The 20,000-nt window shown below is 42.5% G+C and overlaps 1 protein-coding gene across 1 annotated transcript in view; it reads left to right on the forward strand.

The window, feature by feature from the left end:
• Positions 1-20,000, forward strand: part of LOC143032210 (uncharacterized) — a 458,897-nt gene that overhangs the window by 367,771 nt on the left and 71,126 nt on the right. Inside the window, exon 7 of the mRNA XM_076196680.1 lies at positions 10,781-10,883. Coding sequence (XP_076052795.1) covers positions 10,781-10,883 — 103 coding nt within the window. The remainder of the gene's footprint in view (positions 1-10,780; positions 10,884-20,000) is intronic.

Here is a 20,000-nt window from a genome sequence, read left to right on the forward strand (position 1 = left end):
GGAAAGGGGTGGATGATGGAAGAGGATAGTATAGCAGGTGCGTGGTGGAGGCAACCCCGTTGCCATCGACACGTCTTGAATAGCCAGAGCTCAGATCACCGCCTGCTAACTAACCCATGTTTGTTTTGACTTGCCCTGCGCATGCGTGATGACACACCGCTTAATCGCATACTGGGCCCTACAATCACCTTGTCACTGCCGTTTTATTGACTACCTCATGTCGCTACTTTGCAAGGGGATGGTGGAGGCCAGAGCGTATGGTGTGGGTGGTGGAGGAGGGGGTCGTGGGCGTGTGGGCGCAGGTCGATAAGGGCGTCTTGGGTGGAGGCTTGGGGAAGGATAAGGTGAACAAGATTTATGAAGTAGTCAAACGTCTGGACTCCGCGTAGTTATGGCACCCAACACGCGGGGTGCTGAGTTCCTCCCTCCTCCTCCTCCTCCTTCTCCTCCTCCTCCTCCTCCTCCTCCTCCTCCTCCTCCTCCTCCTCCTCCCCCTCCTCCTCCCTTCTCTCCGCCCAACCCCGTCCCTTCTCCTCCTCCTCCTCCTCCCTACCCCCTTCCCAACCTCGCTCCCTTCTCCTCCTCTTCCTCCTCGTTCTCTTTCTCCCCCTTCTCCTACTCCTACTCCTCCTGCTCCTCCCTATCCTCCTCCCAACCCCGCTCCTTCCTCCACCCTCTTCCTCCTCCTCCCTACCCATATCCCAACCTCGTTCCCTTCACCTCCTCCTCCTCCCTACTTCCCTCCCAACCTCGTTCCCTTTTCCTCCTCCTCCTCCTCCTCCTTCTTGGTAGGTTGCTCAGCAACTGCCTGTCTGACATCAGGAGTAAAAACTCCTCAGCGGCGTCCCTATCAACACCTCCGTAAAAGAAAGAAAGAAAAAAAAAAAGTGCCCTGCGGGCCAGATATCAACCTCTGTTACATTAATGCTCGCAGCTTACGAAACAATTTCGAAGATCTAGAAATTGTTGCAGCGACAGGTAACTATCACATGATAGGAATAACAGAATCATGGTTGGATACATCAAATTGAGATTTTATTGCTGAATACTGTTTACCGGGCTATTAAATTTTCAGTTGCGAAAGAGAAAATAGAATGGGTGGCGGAGTAATCTTGTATGTCCACAATTTCCTCCAACCATCACTGTTAAATAGAGACAGTAGCAAATGTTGATACATTGTTGACATTAAAAACAATTGCAGTAAATCTAAAATAATGATTGGACTTGTTTAGACCACCGGGTCAGCAGCTGGAAAATGAGGAAAAATTATTCGATTTAATCTTGGAAACTAACCAACGCTGCGAGACAGTAGTCATGGGGGACTTTAACTTACCGGTTAAGAGATGGGGCGATCATTTGAATTCGCATACAGGACGAGACTTGTATAGTAATTTACTAGAAAGTGACTTCCACCAATGCGTTACCAAACCGACTCGAGAAAATAATATCCTTGACCTAATATTTTCCACAACAGAGAATCTCGTAAATGAAGTGAATGTCGGCCCAATATTCAGTACTAGTAATCATCGTATTATCACATTCAAAATGAAAATTGAGGTTAGTAGATCTATAATCAGCAAAGAAAAAGTACCCGACTTCCGTAAAGCCAATTTTACTAGATTCCGATCACTACTAGAAAACTCAGACTGGAGCAGAACTTCGAACGAGACTGATATTGATAAACCGTAGGAAAACTTCACCATGGATATAAACAATGCAATAAATATCTGTGTTCCCTATCGTGAGAGACGTCCGGCAACGAATAAACCAAAGTGGTGGAATAAAGAAATTAGTAACAACCTCTCTCGTAAAAAGCGTGCGTATAAAAAGTATTTGTCAACTCAAGCCGAGATGATAAACTAATACTAGACAGAATTCGCCGCGAAACCAAAACACTGATGAAACGTAGTAAGAAAAATCTTGAAGAGTATATCGCTGAGGCAAGCAAATCGAACCCTAAAGAATTCTACAGTTATGCAAATAAGATGAAAAAAAACGCTTACTTGCGGCATTGGACCACTAAATGACGATGAAGGTAAACTTACGAGTGAAGAAAATGAGATGGCCTCAATCTTTAATAATTTTTTTGCATCCGTCTTCACAGATGAGGATTGCTCATCGTATCAGCCATCAGAATATAAAATGTCTCATCACGTTTTAAATCAACTCATAATTACCGAAAGCGATGTCGGACACGTAATTGATAAGCTCAAAATGAATAAAGCCCCGGGACCAGACAAAGGTTTACCTAGAATTTTACGAGAAGTAAAAAGTCAAATCAGTAAACCCTTGTGCATCTTTTTCAACAAATCTTTAACACTCGACAAAGTCCCATCCGATTGGAAATATGCTAACGTAACACCAATATTCAAGAAAGGGAACAAATCACAACCAGGCAACTACAGGCCGATTAGCCTGACTTTGAGTGTGTAAACTGTTAGAGACCATCATTCTCCACAGTGTGGTGAAATTTTAGAAGAAAATTAAATTATGAAAGATTCGCAACATGGCTTCCTCAACAAAGGTTCATGTTTAACTAATCTCCTTGACTTCTTTCATGACGCCTTCAACAAATACGGTGAATGCAGATCTGTTGATATAATTTATCTAGATTTTCAGAAGGCATTCGATAAAGTTCCCCATAAACGATTGCTCGACAAATTAAAAACTCACAGTATTTCTGGTAGCATCCACAGTTGGATTAAAGATTGGCTCTCTGAGCGAAAACAGAGTTGTAATTAATGGGACTTCATCTAGCTGGCTCGATGTAAAAAGTGGCGTACCGCAGGGATCAGTTCTTGATATATGTAAATGATCTAGACGATGGCCTTCTTTGCAAAGTATCAAAATTTGCTGATGGCACAAAAATTACCGGTAAAGTAACAATCAATAAAAAGAAAGAAGCTCTGCAATCCGATCTAGACAGATTATCAAGTTGGGCAAGCAAGTGGCAAATGAAATTCAACATTAACAAATGGAAAGTCATGCACATTGGAAGTAACAACAATCACGTCCAGTACCAAATGAATTGCGAAATACTGGATTCAGTGATCAAGGAAAAAGATCTTGGGGTTTTTAATATCGAATGACTTGAAGGTAAGTCAACACTGTTCAGAAGTTAAAACAGCAAATAAATTTGTTGGCTTTATCGGACGAGTCTTCGAAAATAATCAGAAAAAAGGTATTGTTAAAACTTTTATAATTCCTTGGTTCGTCCCCATCTTGAATACTGTGTACAATTTTGGTCCCCATACTACCAGAAAGATATTAACAAACTAGAAAGAGTCCAACGAAGAATAACTAAAACGATACCAAGGCTGCCTTGAGAAATTTGCCGTATGAAAAAAGACTTAAAAGTCTAAATTTGTTCTCTTTAAAAAAGGAGGATGCGATGAGATTTAATCGAGGTTTTCAGGATGTTCAAATGCTTTGACAGCATCAATGTCGAAGATTACTTTTCCTTAGACCAATGAAATACAAGAAGACGTCTTGGTAAAAGATTTTCCTCGATTGAAAGTAAGCACTTTTTCTTTGACCGGGTTGTTAACGTGTGGAATTCGTTACCTTACAACGTTGTTGAAAGTAACACAATGACAACTTTCAAAAGTTGATTAGATAAATATTTGGAATCTAATCCGCAAATAAAACATTATCCTTTGCAATAAAATATCTGACAGCCCGGCATCTAATTGTAATTGGATAGGATAGTGGTAGCAGTAGTATTAGTTCATTTATCGCCTAGCTGTCCTGTTTCCTTCACTGTAGCTTAGTATAGTTAACACAAACAGCTTCGTTAGGGCCAATAGGCCTGCTGTTGTTTGTTCTTCCTTTGTGTTCATTTGTGTTCCTCCTCCTCCTCCTTCTCCCTAACCCCCTCCCAAACTCGCTCCCTTCTCCTCCTCTTCCTCCTTCTCCTCCTTCTCTTTCTCCCTGTCCTCCTACTCCTCTCCTCCTCTTCCTACTTGTACTCCTCCTATTCCTCCCTATCCTCCTCCCAACCCCGCTGTTTCCTCCACCCTCTTCCTCCTCCTCCCCCATACTTCCCTCCCAACCTCGTTCCCTTCTTCTCCTCCTCCTCCATACCCTCCTCCTAGCCCGCTCACTTCTTCTTCTCCTCCTCCCTACCCTCCCCCCAAGCCCGCTCCCTTTTCCTCCTCCACTCTCCTCCCCTTCATTCTCCTCCTCCTCCTCCTCCTCCTCTTCCTCCCAACGTTCCTAACCCCGCTCCCTTCTCCTCCTCCTCCTCCTTCTCCACCTCCTCCTCCCTACACTCCTCCCAACCCAGCTCACTTCTCCACTCACCTCTTCTTCCTTCTCCTCCTCCTTCTCCTCCTCCTCCTCCCCCTCCTCCTTCTCCTCCTCCTCCTCCTCCTCCTCCTCCACCTCTTCCTCTTCCCTTTTACCCTCCCCATCCATCCTCTTCCTACTCCTTCCCCCACTTCCTCATCCTCTTTCTCTCCCTCTTCCTCCTTCTCCCTTTCTCTTCCTCCTTTCATTCCTTGTTCTTCTGATTGTCCCATTCTCCTCCCCTCCTCTTCCTCTTCCTCATCCCTCTTCTCCTCCTCCTCTTTCTTCTCCTTCTCCTTATCCTTATCCTCCATCTTCTTCTCCTCCTTCTCCTCATCCTTATCCTCCATCTCCTTCTCCTCCTTCTTCTCATCCTTATCCTCCTTCTGCTTCTCCTACTTCCTTTACCCCTCCTTCCCCTCCTCCTCTTCGTCTTTCTGCTTCTCCTTCCCCTCCTCCTCTTTCTCCTCCTCTTAGTGACCTTCTTCTCCTCCCCCTCCTCCTCTTGCTCCCCCTCTGCCTCCTTCTCCCCTCCTCCTCTTACTTCTCCCCTCTTCTTCCTCCTTTCACTCCTACTCGTTTTCCTCCTCCTCCCCTTTTCCATCCCTTTCTTCTCCTCCTCCTTCTCCTCCCCCTCTTCCTCCTCCTCCTCCTCATCATCATCTTCCTCATTCTCATTCTCTTGTTTCTGCTTCTTGTTCTCCTCCTTAGCCTCCTCCTCTTCTTCACCTCTTTTATTCCCATTCCATGGAATAGACTTAGTAACCATGTAGTGAGCGCTGAAACTATCAGTTGTTTTAACCCATTCAACTCCGATGACAAGATGTCTTGTCATTTGGTCAAATAAAACAAAAAATCATAATAAAACAACAAAATGTTTGATGATCAAACAGCACCAGAAAAATATGACGTCATCAGTCCTCCTCGAGGAGGACTGATGACGTCATATTTTTCTGGTGCTGTTTGATCATCAAACATTTTGTTGTTTTATTATGATTTTTTGTTTTATTTGACCAAATGACAAGACATCTTGTCATCGGAGTTGAATGGGTTAAGAAACGGTTAGACAACTTTATGGATGGGGATGACGGGTGGTGCTGGATATGGAGCTGCCTTCTCCTTATCCTTATCCTCCCCTTCCTCCTCTTTCTGCCCCTCCTCCTCCTTCTCCCCTCCTCCTCCTTCTCCCCTCTTCCTCCTCCTTATGGTCTCTTGCAATCTCCTCCACTCTTATGTTCTTATTCTTCCACTTCCACACCTTTTGCGCACCTTCCCCAGAACCTTGTACCCAATTTATCTTCCTCTTCCCTCCTATCCTTCCTCGTATTCCTCCTCCCGCAGCCACGCCCCTTCCTCCTTCACCGTCTTCCATGACACAACATCCTTTTCAAGAACCTTCCAAACTATCTGTCTCCTCACACAAGACATACCAGGACCATCGCAATACACCCCACCCTCAACCCTCCTCACCCCTTCCATCACCCCTCACCCCATCCTGACCTACAATTCGCCTTCCTTCCTCGTGTCTTTCTCATTGCCTTCAAGGGTCCTCCTTCGTACTCTTATTCACGTTGTCATTCCCTCCTTCACTGATTTGTCCGATCAGCATCTATTGGTTTCCCTTCTTCCTCCTCCTCCTTCTCCTCCTCTTCCTCCTCCTCCTCCTCCTCCTCCTTCACCTCCTCCTCCTCCTCCTTCACCTCCTCCTCATTCTCCTCTTTGTCCTCTTCTGTTCCTCCATTGTTCCTCATCTTCATCCTTCTCCCCTTTCTTTTCTGTCATTCCAATCGAAAGCATGCCATTTACTTCTCTCTCTCTCTCTCTCTCTCTCTCTCTCTCTCTCTCTCTCTCTATATATATATATATATATATATATATATATATATATATATATATCCATCTATCTATCTATCTGTATCTCTATCTCTGATAATTGTTGTATTTTTCTTTGCATGTCGTACAGTACCTGATTTGCCGTTCCATGTTATTGTTACTCCCTGAAAGCGCTCCCTTGTACAAATGTGGTTGCACCCAGATCCGGGCGATTTTTATGAAGATGGACCGGGGCCTTCTCGAGGTCTTGGTGGATTTTAACTTCCGTTCCAGACAGGGTACTCCTGCTTAGCCCCATCGCTGTAGGTGGCGCTTCCGTCGGTTAGCAAAAACCACCTGGCGGCAGCTAGAATAAAGGACTAATATTGCAAGACGCAGTGAAACGATTGATAAGAACATAAGAATGGAGGAGACTGCAGGAAACCATAAGTTCTACACTAGGCAGTTCATTGTCCCTTACCATCAATCATCCCCTTTCATAAAGTTATCTAATCTTCTCTTAAAACAACCAATTGTTTCTTCACTCACTATATGCTTACTAAGTCTGTTCCATTCCTTAACCACTCTGTTATTATCCTATATTAATCGAGAAACGTATGGCGTGTGCCATAGCTATCTGCTAGTACTTCGTTACCACCACCACTACCACCACGATATCAAAATAAGGAAGACAACATTGACGGACAGGGACAGAATATGTTGGATAGAATAATTAAAAATCAGGAAGTCAGATGCAGAAACGGAGACGCTGTTGTAAGTTTTCGTATATATCCAAAATACAGTTTTTCTAAACCTATGCTACGTCTTTCATATGTTTTTGGCCTGTCTCATGGCAGCTGCTGGAATGCCTTGAAGTACACATCTGTTATAGATACATTGCCTTGAAACATGTAACAGACGTTTCTTGAGGTTTGCGAGACACACCTCCACGAAGAGTTTATAAACGAGCAAGAAAGATGGGAAATAAGCCAGTTGTTGTTTGCTGATGACACTGCGCTTGTAGCAGGATCAGAGGAGGGATTGAGGAAGCTAGTGACAGAGTTTGAGAAGGTGTGTGAAAGAAGGAAGCTGAAGATAAATGTGGGCAAAAGTAAGGTGATGAGATGTTCAAGGGGAGAGAGTGGCAGCAGGCTGGAAGTGAGTATTAAGGGATAGAGACTGGAGGAAGTGGATACTTTTAGATACTTGGGTGCGAATGTGGCAGGAAAGGGAGGAGAGGGGGTGGAGGTAGAATGTAGATTGAGAGAAGCGAGTAAATGCCTTGGTGGATTAAAAAAGTGTAATGAGAAATAGACATTTGGGAATGGATGCTAAGAGGAGGTTATATGAAGGAGTGATTGTGCCGACAGCACTGTACGGGGTAGAAACATGGAACATAAGAGAGGAAGAGAGAAGGAGTTTGAATGTGTTTGAGATGAAATGTCTGAGAAGTATGATAGGGGTTACTAGGCTAGATAGAGTGAGAAATGAGGAGGTGAGGAGGAGAACAGGGGTGGAAAGGTAGTTGGAAGATAGGGTTGATGAAAGAGTATTAGGATGGTTTGGACACATGGAAAGAATAAATGAAGAAAGATTAGTAAAAGAGGTGTGGAAGGCACAGGTGGAAGGAGCGAATATGAGGGGGGGTCCTAGGATGAGATGGATGGATGGGGTAAAAGAAGCAATACGAAAGAGAGGAATGTCTGTTGAGGAAGGACGGGAGAGGACAGAAGATAAGGGTGAATGGAGAATGGTTGTGTATGGATGATGCGGTGATGCATGAGGGGTTGGTGGATGGGGGGTGAGGGAGTATGTATGAGAGATAAATTGACGCAGCCCGAAGGAATTTCTCCCCGGCCTCTCCTTTTCTGCATGAGGGGACGGAGAGGAGGGGTCGCCGAATTTATGAAGCGGCCTTGAGTGGAGTAAGCAGGGGATGGAATGGGTAGGAGTGGTTTCTATGCCTTTTTGGCTACCTCCCGTGTAAGAAGGAAAAAAGCCTTTGGTATATATATATATATATATATATATATATATATATATATATGTATATATGTGTGTGTGTGTGTGTGTGTGTGTGTGTGTGTGTGTGACTCTAAATGCAAAAAGGCAGGGTTGTGTATCTCAGACCTTTTGTTTTGAAATTAACTTAACAAATACTCAGACGATATTTAATGCCTCTATTTTATATAATTTTGTTTGCGTGATTATGAACCCTTCTGATGTGGTCGTCTGAATAATGTATATTTGAATCATGGTGGAACCATACACTCCGCATTGTTATGGTCCTGGTCCTAACATATTGATATTTTATCCAAGAATTTCTTAATTGTTTTATCATAAACACAGATATTTTTGATTGTCCCAGACTTGCGGCCTAATTTCCAGGCTGTTTATCGCAATTTGTTTGCCCTGCAAATCCTAGTTTGAATCATTTCCCATTTTCTCAAAACATGAATTGATATAATTTCACTGCATATTCCTCTTGGGCGTCTTTCGTTGCAACAATTAAAGTATGAAATTGGCAATTGCCGACAAGTCTATCAAAATAAACACCATGTGAGGGACAGAATCTTTATCGTTACATCTGTGTGTTTGATACAGCTGTAACAATCGAAACGTCGTACTAATAAAGGTTCCGTCCTTACATTGTGTTTCTTTCGATATTAACTGAAGTGAACGGGAATTCAGTCATTAGCTAGCATGTTAAATAATCCACGAATTTGGCATAGTCCATAATAGTTCCCCTACATTTCGTTCAGGTAATCTACTCCTGTGATACTCGTGAATAAAACTTAAATAACTGAAACCCTTGAAGCTGCTGTGCGTCTCCGTTCGAATCGGAAACCTCAACGAGGTATATATAGTTATCCATGTCGTACTCCTGTTCCACTGCATTCCATCCGTAGGTATAGTTGCCCAAAAGAATATGGAATCATGCAAAAAATTTAATACAATTACTAACTGAGCAAGGAAATGGCCTTATTAAATGTGAAGCACACCAAGAGACGCTTTGCTGCGGCCGTAACTGTCTTATCATTGATGACGCAATGGAACTGCTGGGAGAAGTGGTAGTCACAAATAACTGCGAGGAATTGTCTGGTCTGGATGCGGAAACTACTGTGTGACGTTTCTCTCCTTATATATTCTAATTTCGCGTTTTCTGAATTTGTTGCAGTTGGTTAAGAATTTATTGACATTAATCGTAGACATTAAATCAGATGTCAGTAGAGTTCAACTTCTTGAACGCCAGTGCCTTCTGTTATTGGTTTACGTGATATTGAAAGGTGATTATATGTATAATTCGTCAACGTGATGCATTTTGTGTGGTACAGAATAGTCATATGTGAAGTGCTATTCTTGTTCCGTAGGTTGCACTTATCAGTGATGTAAGATAATGGTAATCAGAAATAAAGGGTAGTAAATCTGTTTCCGAGTCCAGTGTTCGAAAAAACTTCGATAATATATATATATATATATATATATATATATATATGTGTGTGTGTGTGTGTGTGTGTGTGTGTGTGTGCGTATATATATGTGTATATATGTATACCCTTTTTTGGGAACTAGTTTTTCTTCCAAGTATTCATTTACTATTACCATGCAGCGTTTGACCTGTAAATTTGGATACAGCCTGATTGCAGTTCATAGTCTGTGCCATCAATATATACTTTGAACAGAAATTGCCCAAAAACGTAGTCATGAGGAACGTCATTTGTAGCATACTTTAAGATAGAAATTTTAACATTCAGATGACTTTTCTGGTTACGATTGTTCAATCACTAGGTAGTCCAGCTTACCAGATTACCTCATATTCCATATAAAACTTGTTTGGGTAATAGCTTCTCGTCTGGGACAGAATAAATTTTCTTTCCAAAGTTTCTTTTGTCATAGTGTGAGATAAGTGTATATGAAAATTTTATAAATTAAGTCACGCAATAGCTTTTACGCCTGAAGCCGTGGTTGATGATATCTCAATCTTTCCCAGATTTTTTTTTTCGCAAAGTTCAGGTTAGGCTTATAGGCCTGTAATTTTCTGACTTCTCGATTCACAGTGAATATACTTATTTATTTCCGACTCTTTTCTGTATGTTAATATGTTGCATCACTAAAATGTCTATGATGTTGATTTCTAATCTTATTATTATCATTATTGTTGTTTATTATTTTTATAAATTATTTTTTTAGTTACCGTTAACAAACTTGGCCATTTTTTACATCTTCTTTTAATAATTTGTTCTAGATAATGCAAGATGACTTTATCCAGCTTAAAGGGTTATCACACAGCTATTTTTCCGCCGTAAAATCACAATGGAACTATTTTGTTTGCTCAACAAAAATACATAGAATATCATTTGTTATGTTGGAGGAAAATTATTTTCCTTCAACATATCAGATTCCTTCCCGAAAGCTGCGACTACAAATCTGTTCCAAAATTCGAAGGAAAAATAGCCCAGTGTAATAAAATCTCTAACGACTTTGTTTTGGCTAACGCTGGAAGTCAAGCACCCCTGGCGTAGCCGAGGCAGAGAAGCCGATGCTTCTATATATCTAATACCAGTTAAGAAAATTCCCAGTTCTATGAGAAATCTCCCATTTTTCGATGAATCTGGGGTGTCTACCGGAAAGAGGACACTGTGGTCTACACGTGTTAACTTGATCTTTGTGTCTCCCTCAGGTGCACGGTCCTGTCGTCGCGGGAACACTCCTGCATCCATCCTGAGGTCAGCAGGATGCCCAACAAGCAAGAGGGATGTCGGCTACTTCTCGACCAGGGCAAGGTGGGTGAAGCTTCTTCTCGTTTTTCTTGATATCTCACTGAAGAGCTTGTTTGTATTCTTGTATTTTCTCTCTTTTCATCCACATTTTGTATAGTATTTTTTATGTTCTGTAAGTTGATTTTCTTGTTTTACGAACAGGAACCCCATCTCGTTGCATTCATCGGATGAATATGTTTATAGAAGATCTGTGACTTCTGCGATTTCGGTCCTTAGATTCTAATATAGTCCGGGGCAACGCATTCAGGAATACTTGCGTGCACTATCTCCTTTTCTTTATTGTTGTTTGCGTGGCTGTGTATGCCCATACTTTAGTATGAATGTAGCCATTCATGATGCCCAGATGTGGTTGTTTGTATGTGTGTGTAAGTTTGTATTTTTGTATACTTGTGTCTTTTTATGTATGTTTGAGAAGGAGAGCGAGAGAAATTGATTAACTAAGTTCTTGGATCATGTACTGGAGTCCTGATTGACAGATGTTCCAATTCCAGTTGATAGATCAGAGCTCGTACAAAGACCAGTTTATAAGGACTTCTATGACATGAAACACACACACATACACACGCACCCCATTCCCATGATCAAGGGGGGCAGTAACAGCTTATTATACTACTGAAGCTTTCAAGTCCTGACCAGAGCTCAAAATCAGGCCTTTGTCTCGAGCCCTCGACTTCCCTAACAAACTGTGTGTGCGCGCACGCGCGTTTTTATATATCTGTGCACTCATCTACTCCTGTTACCTTAATTGTAATTTACAGGGAAAGAACTGCACTTGCTAGGCCCCTTCTCTTTGTCTCTATCTTTATCTTTCAAACTTGGTTTTGAGTCAATTTATCTATTTGATTCGACCATGTCATCTTTTAACTTTCTTCAGAAGTTGATGCATTTGCATGGAAAACGATTTTGATATCCTTCAGGCATTCTCTCTCTCTCTCTCTCTCTCTCTCTCTCTCTCTCTCTCTCTCTCTCTCTCTCTCTCTCTCTCTCTCACTCTCTCTCTCTCTCTCTCTCTCACTCTCTCTCTTTCTCTCTCTCTCTCTCTCTCTCTCTCTTTCTCTCTCTCTCTCTCTCTCTCTCTCTCTCTCTCTCTCTCTCTCTCTCACACACACACACACACACACACACACACACACACACACACACACACACACACACACACACACACACACACACACACATTTTCTTTCATACCCCTTGTCACATTTCAAAGATATCTTCCCAGACAATTTTGTCCTCTCCATTTATTCTTCTGTCTGTTGGCATGGGCACGTCTGTTTTTGTTGGTATGAGCATGTGCGTATGCGTGCTGGTATGAACACGTGTGCGTGTGTGTTGATATGGGAACGTGTGTGTGTATGTGTATTGGTATGGGCATGTGTTTGTGTGTGTGTGTGTGTGTGTGTGTGTGTGTATGTGTGTGTGTGTGTGTGTGTGTTGGTATGGGCATATGTGTGTGTTGGTATAGGCATGTGTTTGTATGGGCACGGGTGTGTGTGTGTGTGTATTTGTGTGTGTGTGTGTTGGTATGGGCACGTGTGTGTTGGTATAGGCATGTGTTTGTGTGTTTGTATGGGCACGTGTGTGTGTTTGCGTGTGTGTGTGTGTGTGTGTGTATTTGTGTGTGTGTGTTGGTATGGGCACGTGTGTGTTGGTATAGGCATGTGTTTGTGTGTTTGTGTGGGCACGTGTGTGTGTTTGCGTGTGCGTGTGTATGTGTGTGTGTGTGTATGTGCGTGTGTGTGTGTGTTGGTATGGGCACGTGTGTGTTGGTATAGGCATGTGTTTGTGTGTTTGTATGGGCACGTGTGTGTGTTTGCGTGTGTGTGTGTGTGAGTGTAGGTATGTGCACATGTGTGTGTTGGTATAGGCACGTTTTTGTGTGTTGGTATGTGCACGTGTATATGTGTGTGTGTTGTCTTCTTCCTCCTACTCTTCCTCCTCTTTTTGCTCCCCTCTTTTTCTTCCTCTTCCTTTTGATCGTTCTTTTTACCTTTCTCTTTTTTTTTTCTGTTTTCTCCTCCCTATCGTTTTCTTCCTCCGTACCCCTTCTTCCTCTTCCTCCTCCTCCTCCACCTTCTCTTTTTTCTTCTCCTCTTCCTCCTTCTCCTCCTCCTCTTCCATTTATTTCCTCTTATTCCTCCTACTCCTTCTTTTCTTACTTTTCACCATTCTCCTCGTCATTGTCATCATCCTCTTTTTTCCTCTTTTCCCTCCCCTTTTCTTCTTTCTCTTCCTCCTCCTATTTATCTTCCTCTTGCTTCACTTTCGCTTTAATCTCCAACACTGTCATTCTGGAATTTTCATGAGTTTCTTTTCCTTATTTAATCACGCCTTCCTCTCGTCACTCCTATCACTGATCTCCGTCCCTCCCTGGCCTCTGCACTCAGCGCTATGTACACCATTTTCTGTTTTCGCTCACACTGGTACTTTGACTAAAGGCGGCGGCACACTAGGCTAGCATGTTACTTGCTTTTGCTGCTTCGTTTGATTAGAAACGACTTCGGTTACAGTAATCTGGACTTTCGTAAAAATATCTCAAAAATACGTCTGACATTCGTATAGGTTTATTTTCTTGTTCGTCATTCACCTACTCACTATATGACGGAAGAGTAATTTAACATTTGGAAATTTGAAAAATAAAAGATCGTAACCGAAGTCGCGTCTACTCAAACGATGTAACAACAGCAAGTAGCATGCTAGCCATAAATACCTAGTGTGCCGTCTTCCTATAGTTATTGACTTGACGTAAGGTCCATTGTAACTCCTTTGCTTCTTTAAGCCCCTATTCTTCCTCTTCGTATAGTTCTCCTCCTTCTTGTCCACGTTCTCTTTTTCTTTATTTTCCTCTTGTTTCTCTCTATCTTTTGTCTTCGCTGTTCCTTCTCTCATCTTTACCATTATCATGACCTCAACCACCATCGACATCTTCCCCCACCATGTCCCACTCCCACTCCTCCTCCACCAGCTGAACCTCATCCCACCCTCCTCCTCTTCTCTCTCTCCTGCACCTTCTCATCTCCGCCCACCGCTGCCCATATATCACTGCGCCCCCATCCAACCCATGGCTAACAAATTAATTTTCCAAGTTGTATCTTGTGCCACAAGGATCTATGTCCACCCAGAGAGTGTTCCCGCACGGGTCTTTGTGTTCCTGAGGGCTGGTGTTTAGTCTCGCATTATTTCGATTTACATATTTGTCGTATTTCATGCCACGGCGCCTACAGAAATTCCTTGCTGATGGTCTGTTGGTTTTTCGGGGATAATTTGGACCACGGAGAGTAAATTGGCTATACGTCATCCCTTGAGAGGTGCAGGTGGAAGTGGAGAAAGATGAAGGGTGTCGAGATGGAAAATGTGGTGGGAGTTGGAGGAGGATAGTTTTGTTTGAGGCTGTGGGATGGAAGGTAAAGTTGAGGGGTTTGTGGGCGGAATGTAGTTTGAGAGAGAGAGAGAGAGAGAGAGAGAGGGACGCAAGGACGGACGACGCTAGAGGCGAATTCGGGGAACATGATCGAAGTGGAAGAGGGAGGATAGGTGAAAAGGAGGGTGATCGACTGGACTCCCCGGGTGAAAAATAATGTGTGGAGGATGTGAGTGATTAGTGGATGAGAAGGAGTATGAGGGTGGAACAGAGTGGACGAGAAATGTGGAAATGGAAGAGATGGTACAAGTAGGTTTATGACAAAGATGAAGACTCCACGTGGGGGCTTAGTGGAGTCTAGGGTCCAGGAAGGAAGATGGAAAGGGTAATAAAGAAGGCCTCTATGGTTGTAGCGCAAAGTACTCTAAAGTAGGATGTAGTCCTTTCATATAAGTAAGAGGGATAGTTATTCCTCTCTTTCGTATTTATTTGTGTATTTGTTTATAGCATTCGCTTTTGAGATGACACTGACGTAGCCATTTCTGTCAAGGTCGTGCACTTATCATGTGATTTATCATCGTTTATTGTCAGTGTGGATTTCATCACTTGCTTTCCTAATCATGTATACACAAGTGACCTCTACCCGGTGGTTTAAAGACCTGCACAGGAAAGCATTCTGGAGGAGATGCAAGTGAAACTCCATTAAGAAATGATACTGTAACAGGACATCCTCAAGCAGACGCTTTGAGACATGGTGCTGAATACCATCACACACCCTATGTCCCGACCCCAGGTTGTTGATATTGGTGGGTGAAGATAGAAGGTTAAACTCTATAGAAGTGAGTTCGGACCATGGAAAGCGATCTTCGGATGAAGGACGAGGCTCAGATATATGCTTTGGAGATGATTTAGAGGGCGAGGGAGTTGCGGAGTGGCTTGGGTGCAGAAGGTTGAAGAGAACCGAGCGAGTACCGTACTGAGTCATACAACAACATGGAGAGAATCTGGCTGATAAGAAAGGAAGTGGAGGGAAACGTGTGGCTGTATATGTATTCACCTTGGTCTTTGGATCACGTGTTGGATTCGTGATCGACAGCTATTTCCCTCCCGGAAGAGAGCTCAGAGCTCGTATGACCGATCTATGGGTAATGCTATGACCTTACACACACACACACACACACCCGACTCCCCGCCCACGCACGTGTGTGAGTGTGTGTGCGTGCGCGTGCGTGCGTGTCTATGTGCTACTCTCTGTGCACACCATAGACCAAATGGTCTTTTACCTGTCTGATATTGCAGTGTAGGGCGAAGGAATAAGATCCATTTTGTAGAGAAAAAGTAGCAAACCGAGCAGGAACTTCGAGAAGAACCTAAATGAGAGTCGAGCGATATAGTTTCTGGGAACGTCCAAGGAAGACTGGTGTAAAGGGTTAGGTGATGAGAGTTATTTATTTATCTATTTATTTATTTATTTTTATTTTATATATATTTTTTTTCAGAGACCCACTCAAGTAACACCGAAGCCAATGGCCACGTTGTTCCACAAACTTAAGAGAACAGTGTTAGGAGGTTGAGGGAGCTCGTGGTGAATAGCAGAAATATTTTGAAGGGGTTGGTGATGAATAGCAGAAATATTCTGATTGGATTGGTGATTAATAACAAATGTTCAGAGGTGTGGGCGTGGTGCAAGCGCGAGGGATTCGGTGTACATGCCAGCTGTTTCGATTTATGAGGATGGAGTAGAGCGTGTTTAACCCTTTCCTTACGGTGAATGATTTAGCTAAATGAAATTACCTTGAGGTCGTTAAGAAAATTACAACTTCCAGAGTACGTCTCTGTAGCGAAGGGGCTCTTTCTTCGTAGTGTAGATGTGGAAATCTGTGAAATTTTCGTGGTGATTTACAGTGAAGGTATACAGAACGGGTATGAAACGTTCGTAGTGACTAGTCTGCGCTCCTGAGTCGTGATTTACCACTAGCTATTCTGCCAAATCAACCTTATCATATTTCCTATGTGCTATTTGATTTTTGATATATTCTGTATATAGTAAAGGATGCTACATAGTACAATAAATAGCACTTTTTAGGATTAAAACGACGATTTGAATAAATTGTATGACACGTGGCATCATCGCTTTTTCCCTCTCATCTTGCCACGCAGAGATGTCACAGGGGTGAGATGGATGGATGGATGGGGTGGGACATCGTTGTTATAAACCTATAAAGTTATACACATTTTACTATACAGCTTCCATTAATATATACAGAATAAGAATAAATGAATAGCACATAGATGGGAAATACTGTGTGTGTGTGTGTTTGAGAGAGAGAGAGAGAGAGGTGGGGGGGGCATGTGCTAAGGATAGCTCCAAGTGATTGAAATAAGCTCGTTTGGCCTGAAAGTTGAATTGTCGTCACAGTAGGCAACTGTACCAACATCGTCCCATTGACGGTGGGTGCGGGACACAGCGAAATAGGTTCTACTTCCGGACGGTATCAATGTGGAATAGTCTCCCCTCGGTGGCTGCTGAAGGTGTATCGTTAAATTCCTTCAAAAATTGCCTAGATACACACTGGAATAACATTCAATTTAGATTTGACACTCATGGAGCACCACCAAGTGAGCGTAGTAGAGAGCCGTCATCGACTGGACTGCGATATATACTTAGGTGTAATTGTAGATATGGTCTCCTTCAGCTGAATAAAACAGGATAGTGGCATCACGAACAGAATGTACAGTATATGTCTAGATCTTTTCGAAGCAAAGTACATGGCTGTAAAACAGAGTACAAGGGTGAGGTAAGGATTCTAATACATGCTTGAAAGTGTCTAGCAGAATCCCATTCGTGACGAAAGGGAATATAAGGGTAGAGATGGGTCAGTGTATGGGTAAATAAACGTGAAATGAAAGGGAAGGTTTGGGGCTGGGATATTTCCCCCTTCAGGTTAAAGTTAAGAATAATCTGCACATAACATTGTAGGATTTCCTTTAACTGTCTCAGCACGGTGGTCTAATACGTAGATTTTGCTGCAGTAAAGCCCAAACAACTTTATTCAGTTCAAGAAGAAGACTACGGTCTAAGTAGGGTCACGATCTACATAAATATGTGAACTTTATTGAGGCCTGCCCCTAACGTACATCATATCGGATGGTGCCTCCTCCCAGCAAAAATGACAATGTTCCATGATATTATCGAGGTAAAATACGGGCGAAAAAAAGGAAAGAAAAAAAAAAGGACAATCTCATATAAACACAAAAAATCAATTATAAAACATTCACTCACAATGTGTTTTTCTTGCTGATTTTTTAGGTTAAAAATGTCATTTTTCGTCACCCTATTTGAAAGAGAAAAGTCAGGTTTAAAGGGAAAGGCAAATTAGTAAATAGTCTTAAAAAGTACTCATTATGTATTTCTATGACTGAGGGGATATACAACGTTGTTATGCGTGACGATACTTGAAACATTATCATGCACATAAGGTGAATTAGCACCAGCAGTGGTTTTAGCATCCCTTGATTAGAAACGTTGGTTTAGAGGGTCTATTATCAGAGGGCTCTATTCCAGAAATGTAACTTAGAGTCTGACTTACTAACGGTAATTCGGAAAAGTATTGGGTTGCGAAGAAACAATATAGGGTACCAAAAGAAAAAGAAGTTAAAGAAAAATAAGATTAAGAAGACAAAGAAACAGAAAGAAGTTTGTAAGAAAATAAAAAGAAAACTGCGAAGAAAAAGAAAGATAAGAAGAGGGAGAAAGACATAAGATTGTAGGGAGAAGTCTGATCAGTCGTGTGGAGATGAAAATGAAGCGTTAGTCCACCTGAGGTCGAGAGAGAGAAAGAGAGAGAGAAAAAAAAAGAGAGAGAGAGAGAGAGAATGGTCGGAACTGTCAGAGATGGAGAGAAAGAATGAGTTGTACGGAGATCGAGACAAAGACTTTTGAACCGAAGAGTGAACGTTCGAACTGAGATCGAGAGAGATTGGTGCTTCCCATGAGAACCGATTTGCGGCTGGCTGAGTTTTCTTTGGCCTGTAACTGTCCACCCCAGCGAGAAAGGGAACTGGAGAAGGGGGGAGGGGGTTTCGCTAATGGAAGACATGAACCAACACAAATCATCGCAATCTTGACGTCGGTCGGTCGGGAAGACGTCGACTCGTGTACGATTCGAATCTGGAAAACAAACAAACTGCGATGGCCAATTGGGACTTTGGAATTATCGGGACACAAAAGAAGAAAAAGAAGAGGAAGAGGAGGTGAGATAAGACAAGGAGAGGAGGAGATGGGACCGACAAAGAACGGGGGAGGGGGGGGAGAAATGAAGGGGGTTCGAAATGGCGTAATCACAAAGGGAAAGTCGGGAAACGTGATCGAAGTGTATTGGGTAAGTTGGATAATGCCAAGGTTCGCCTCAATGAGAATTTGGATCTGAACTTTTAGCAAGGAGTCGTGCTGACATTTACTCCGCGGTCTCTGATTCAGGCCTCGCGTTTGGATAGCATAAGAATAAATAGATAGATGAAACTGGGGTAGACTCGCCTGGGTGTAGCAAATAATATTGTATAAGGCGCCAGGTTACACTAACCCCATCGACCGGGGTCCGCCTTTCAGCTGAATGAAATCGTCTTTTGTAACCGGAATAAGATCAGGCCTTGGCTTAGTCAAATGATTTATATTCAGAAATCTTAAAGATTATTACTGGAGACAAGGGGTTCCCCATAGCCATACATGTCTCCAGTATTAAGTAACTTGTACATAGATTTTTTTTTAAAAGGAACGGTTACCGTGTATTCTCTCCCTCACAATGTCATTTGGTATAGATATGATGATGACATTTTATGTATTTGTCCTGTTGATCTTAACTTAGATAATTTTCTCCTTAAGTTAAACGGTTTAGTACCTCATATTAAGTTTAAAATGGAAATAGAACAGTATTACAGATTCTTTTTGGATGTTACAAAACACAGAAGGGGCAGCTATTTTAGGCTTGATTTTTTTTAGGAAACCCACAAATAATTATGTCATATGTTCATTTCTATTCTACTTACTTTGATATTAAGATTTCCGTTTTTATCTTCCATGTTTCTCAGAGCTGATAGGGTTTGTATTCCAGAATTCTTAGATGAGATAAAAAGGATATATGGCATTACATTAAACCTAAAATATCCTAAGCAAGTAGAAAAATCTCAAAATAGGCAGAAAGTCATACTAGACCGCTGTTCAAGGTAAAATTTGTAAGACGATTTTTTTTTTTTTTTTTTTTTTTTTACGTACCTTCTGAGGCTTCCTCGTATCCTCAGTGAGTTCGATATCAGTGTAATGTTTAAGCACTACTATAAAAGAATTCCTTATTAAAATATCCCCTGTGAACACTGTAGTTCTTGCTACACACGCGCGCGCGAGCGCACACACACACACACACACGCACACACACACTCGGTGGCGCGGTTGGTAGAGCGCTGGACTACCAGCATGGTGGTGCTCGTAGTACTTGGTTCGAATCCTACCCAGGGCCGAAATTATTTCGGTATCGCTGCGCTTCGGGTCGTTACTCTGACTCTCGTGGGCGGGGAGTTGGGTGTGTGTGTGTAAGGTCATAGCATTACCCATAGATCGGTTATACGAGCTCTGAGCTCTCTTCCGGAAGGGAAATAGCTGTCGATCACGAGTCCAACACGTGATCCAAAGACCAAGGTGAATACACACACACACACACACACACACACACACACACACACACACACACACACGACTTGATGGC

This window comes from Oratosquilla oratoria, chromosome 13 (genome assembly GCF_046742065.1).
Source record: "Oratosquilla oratoria isolate Oo_2021 chromosome 13, ASM4674206v1, whole genome shotgun sequence".
Lineage (NCBI taxonomy): Eukaryota > Metazoa > Arthropoda > Malacostraca > Stomatopoda > Squillidae > Oratosquilla > Oratosquilla oratoria.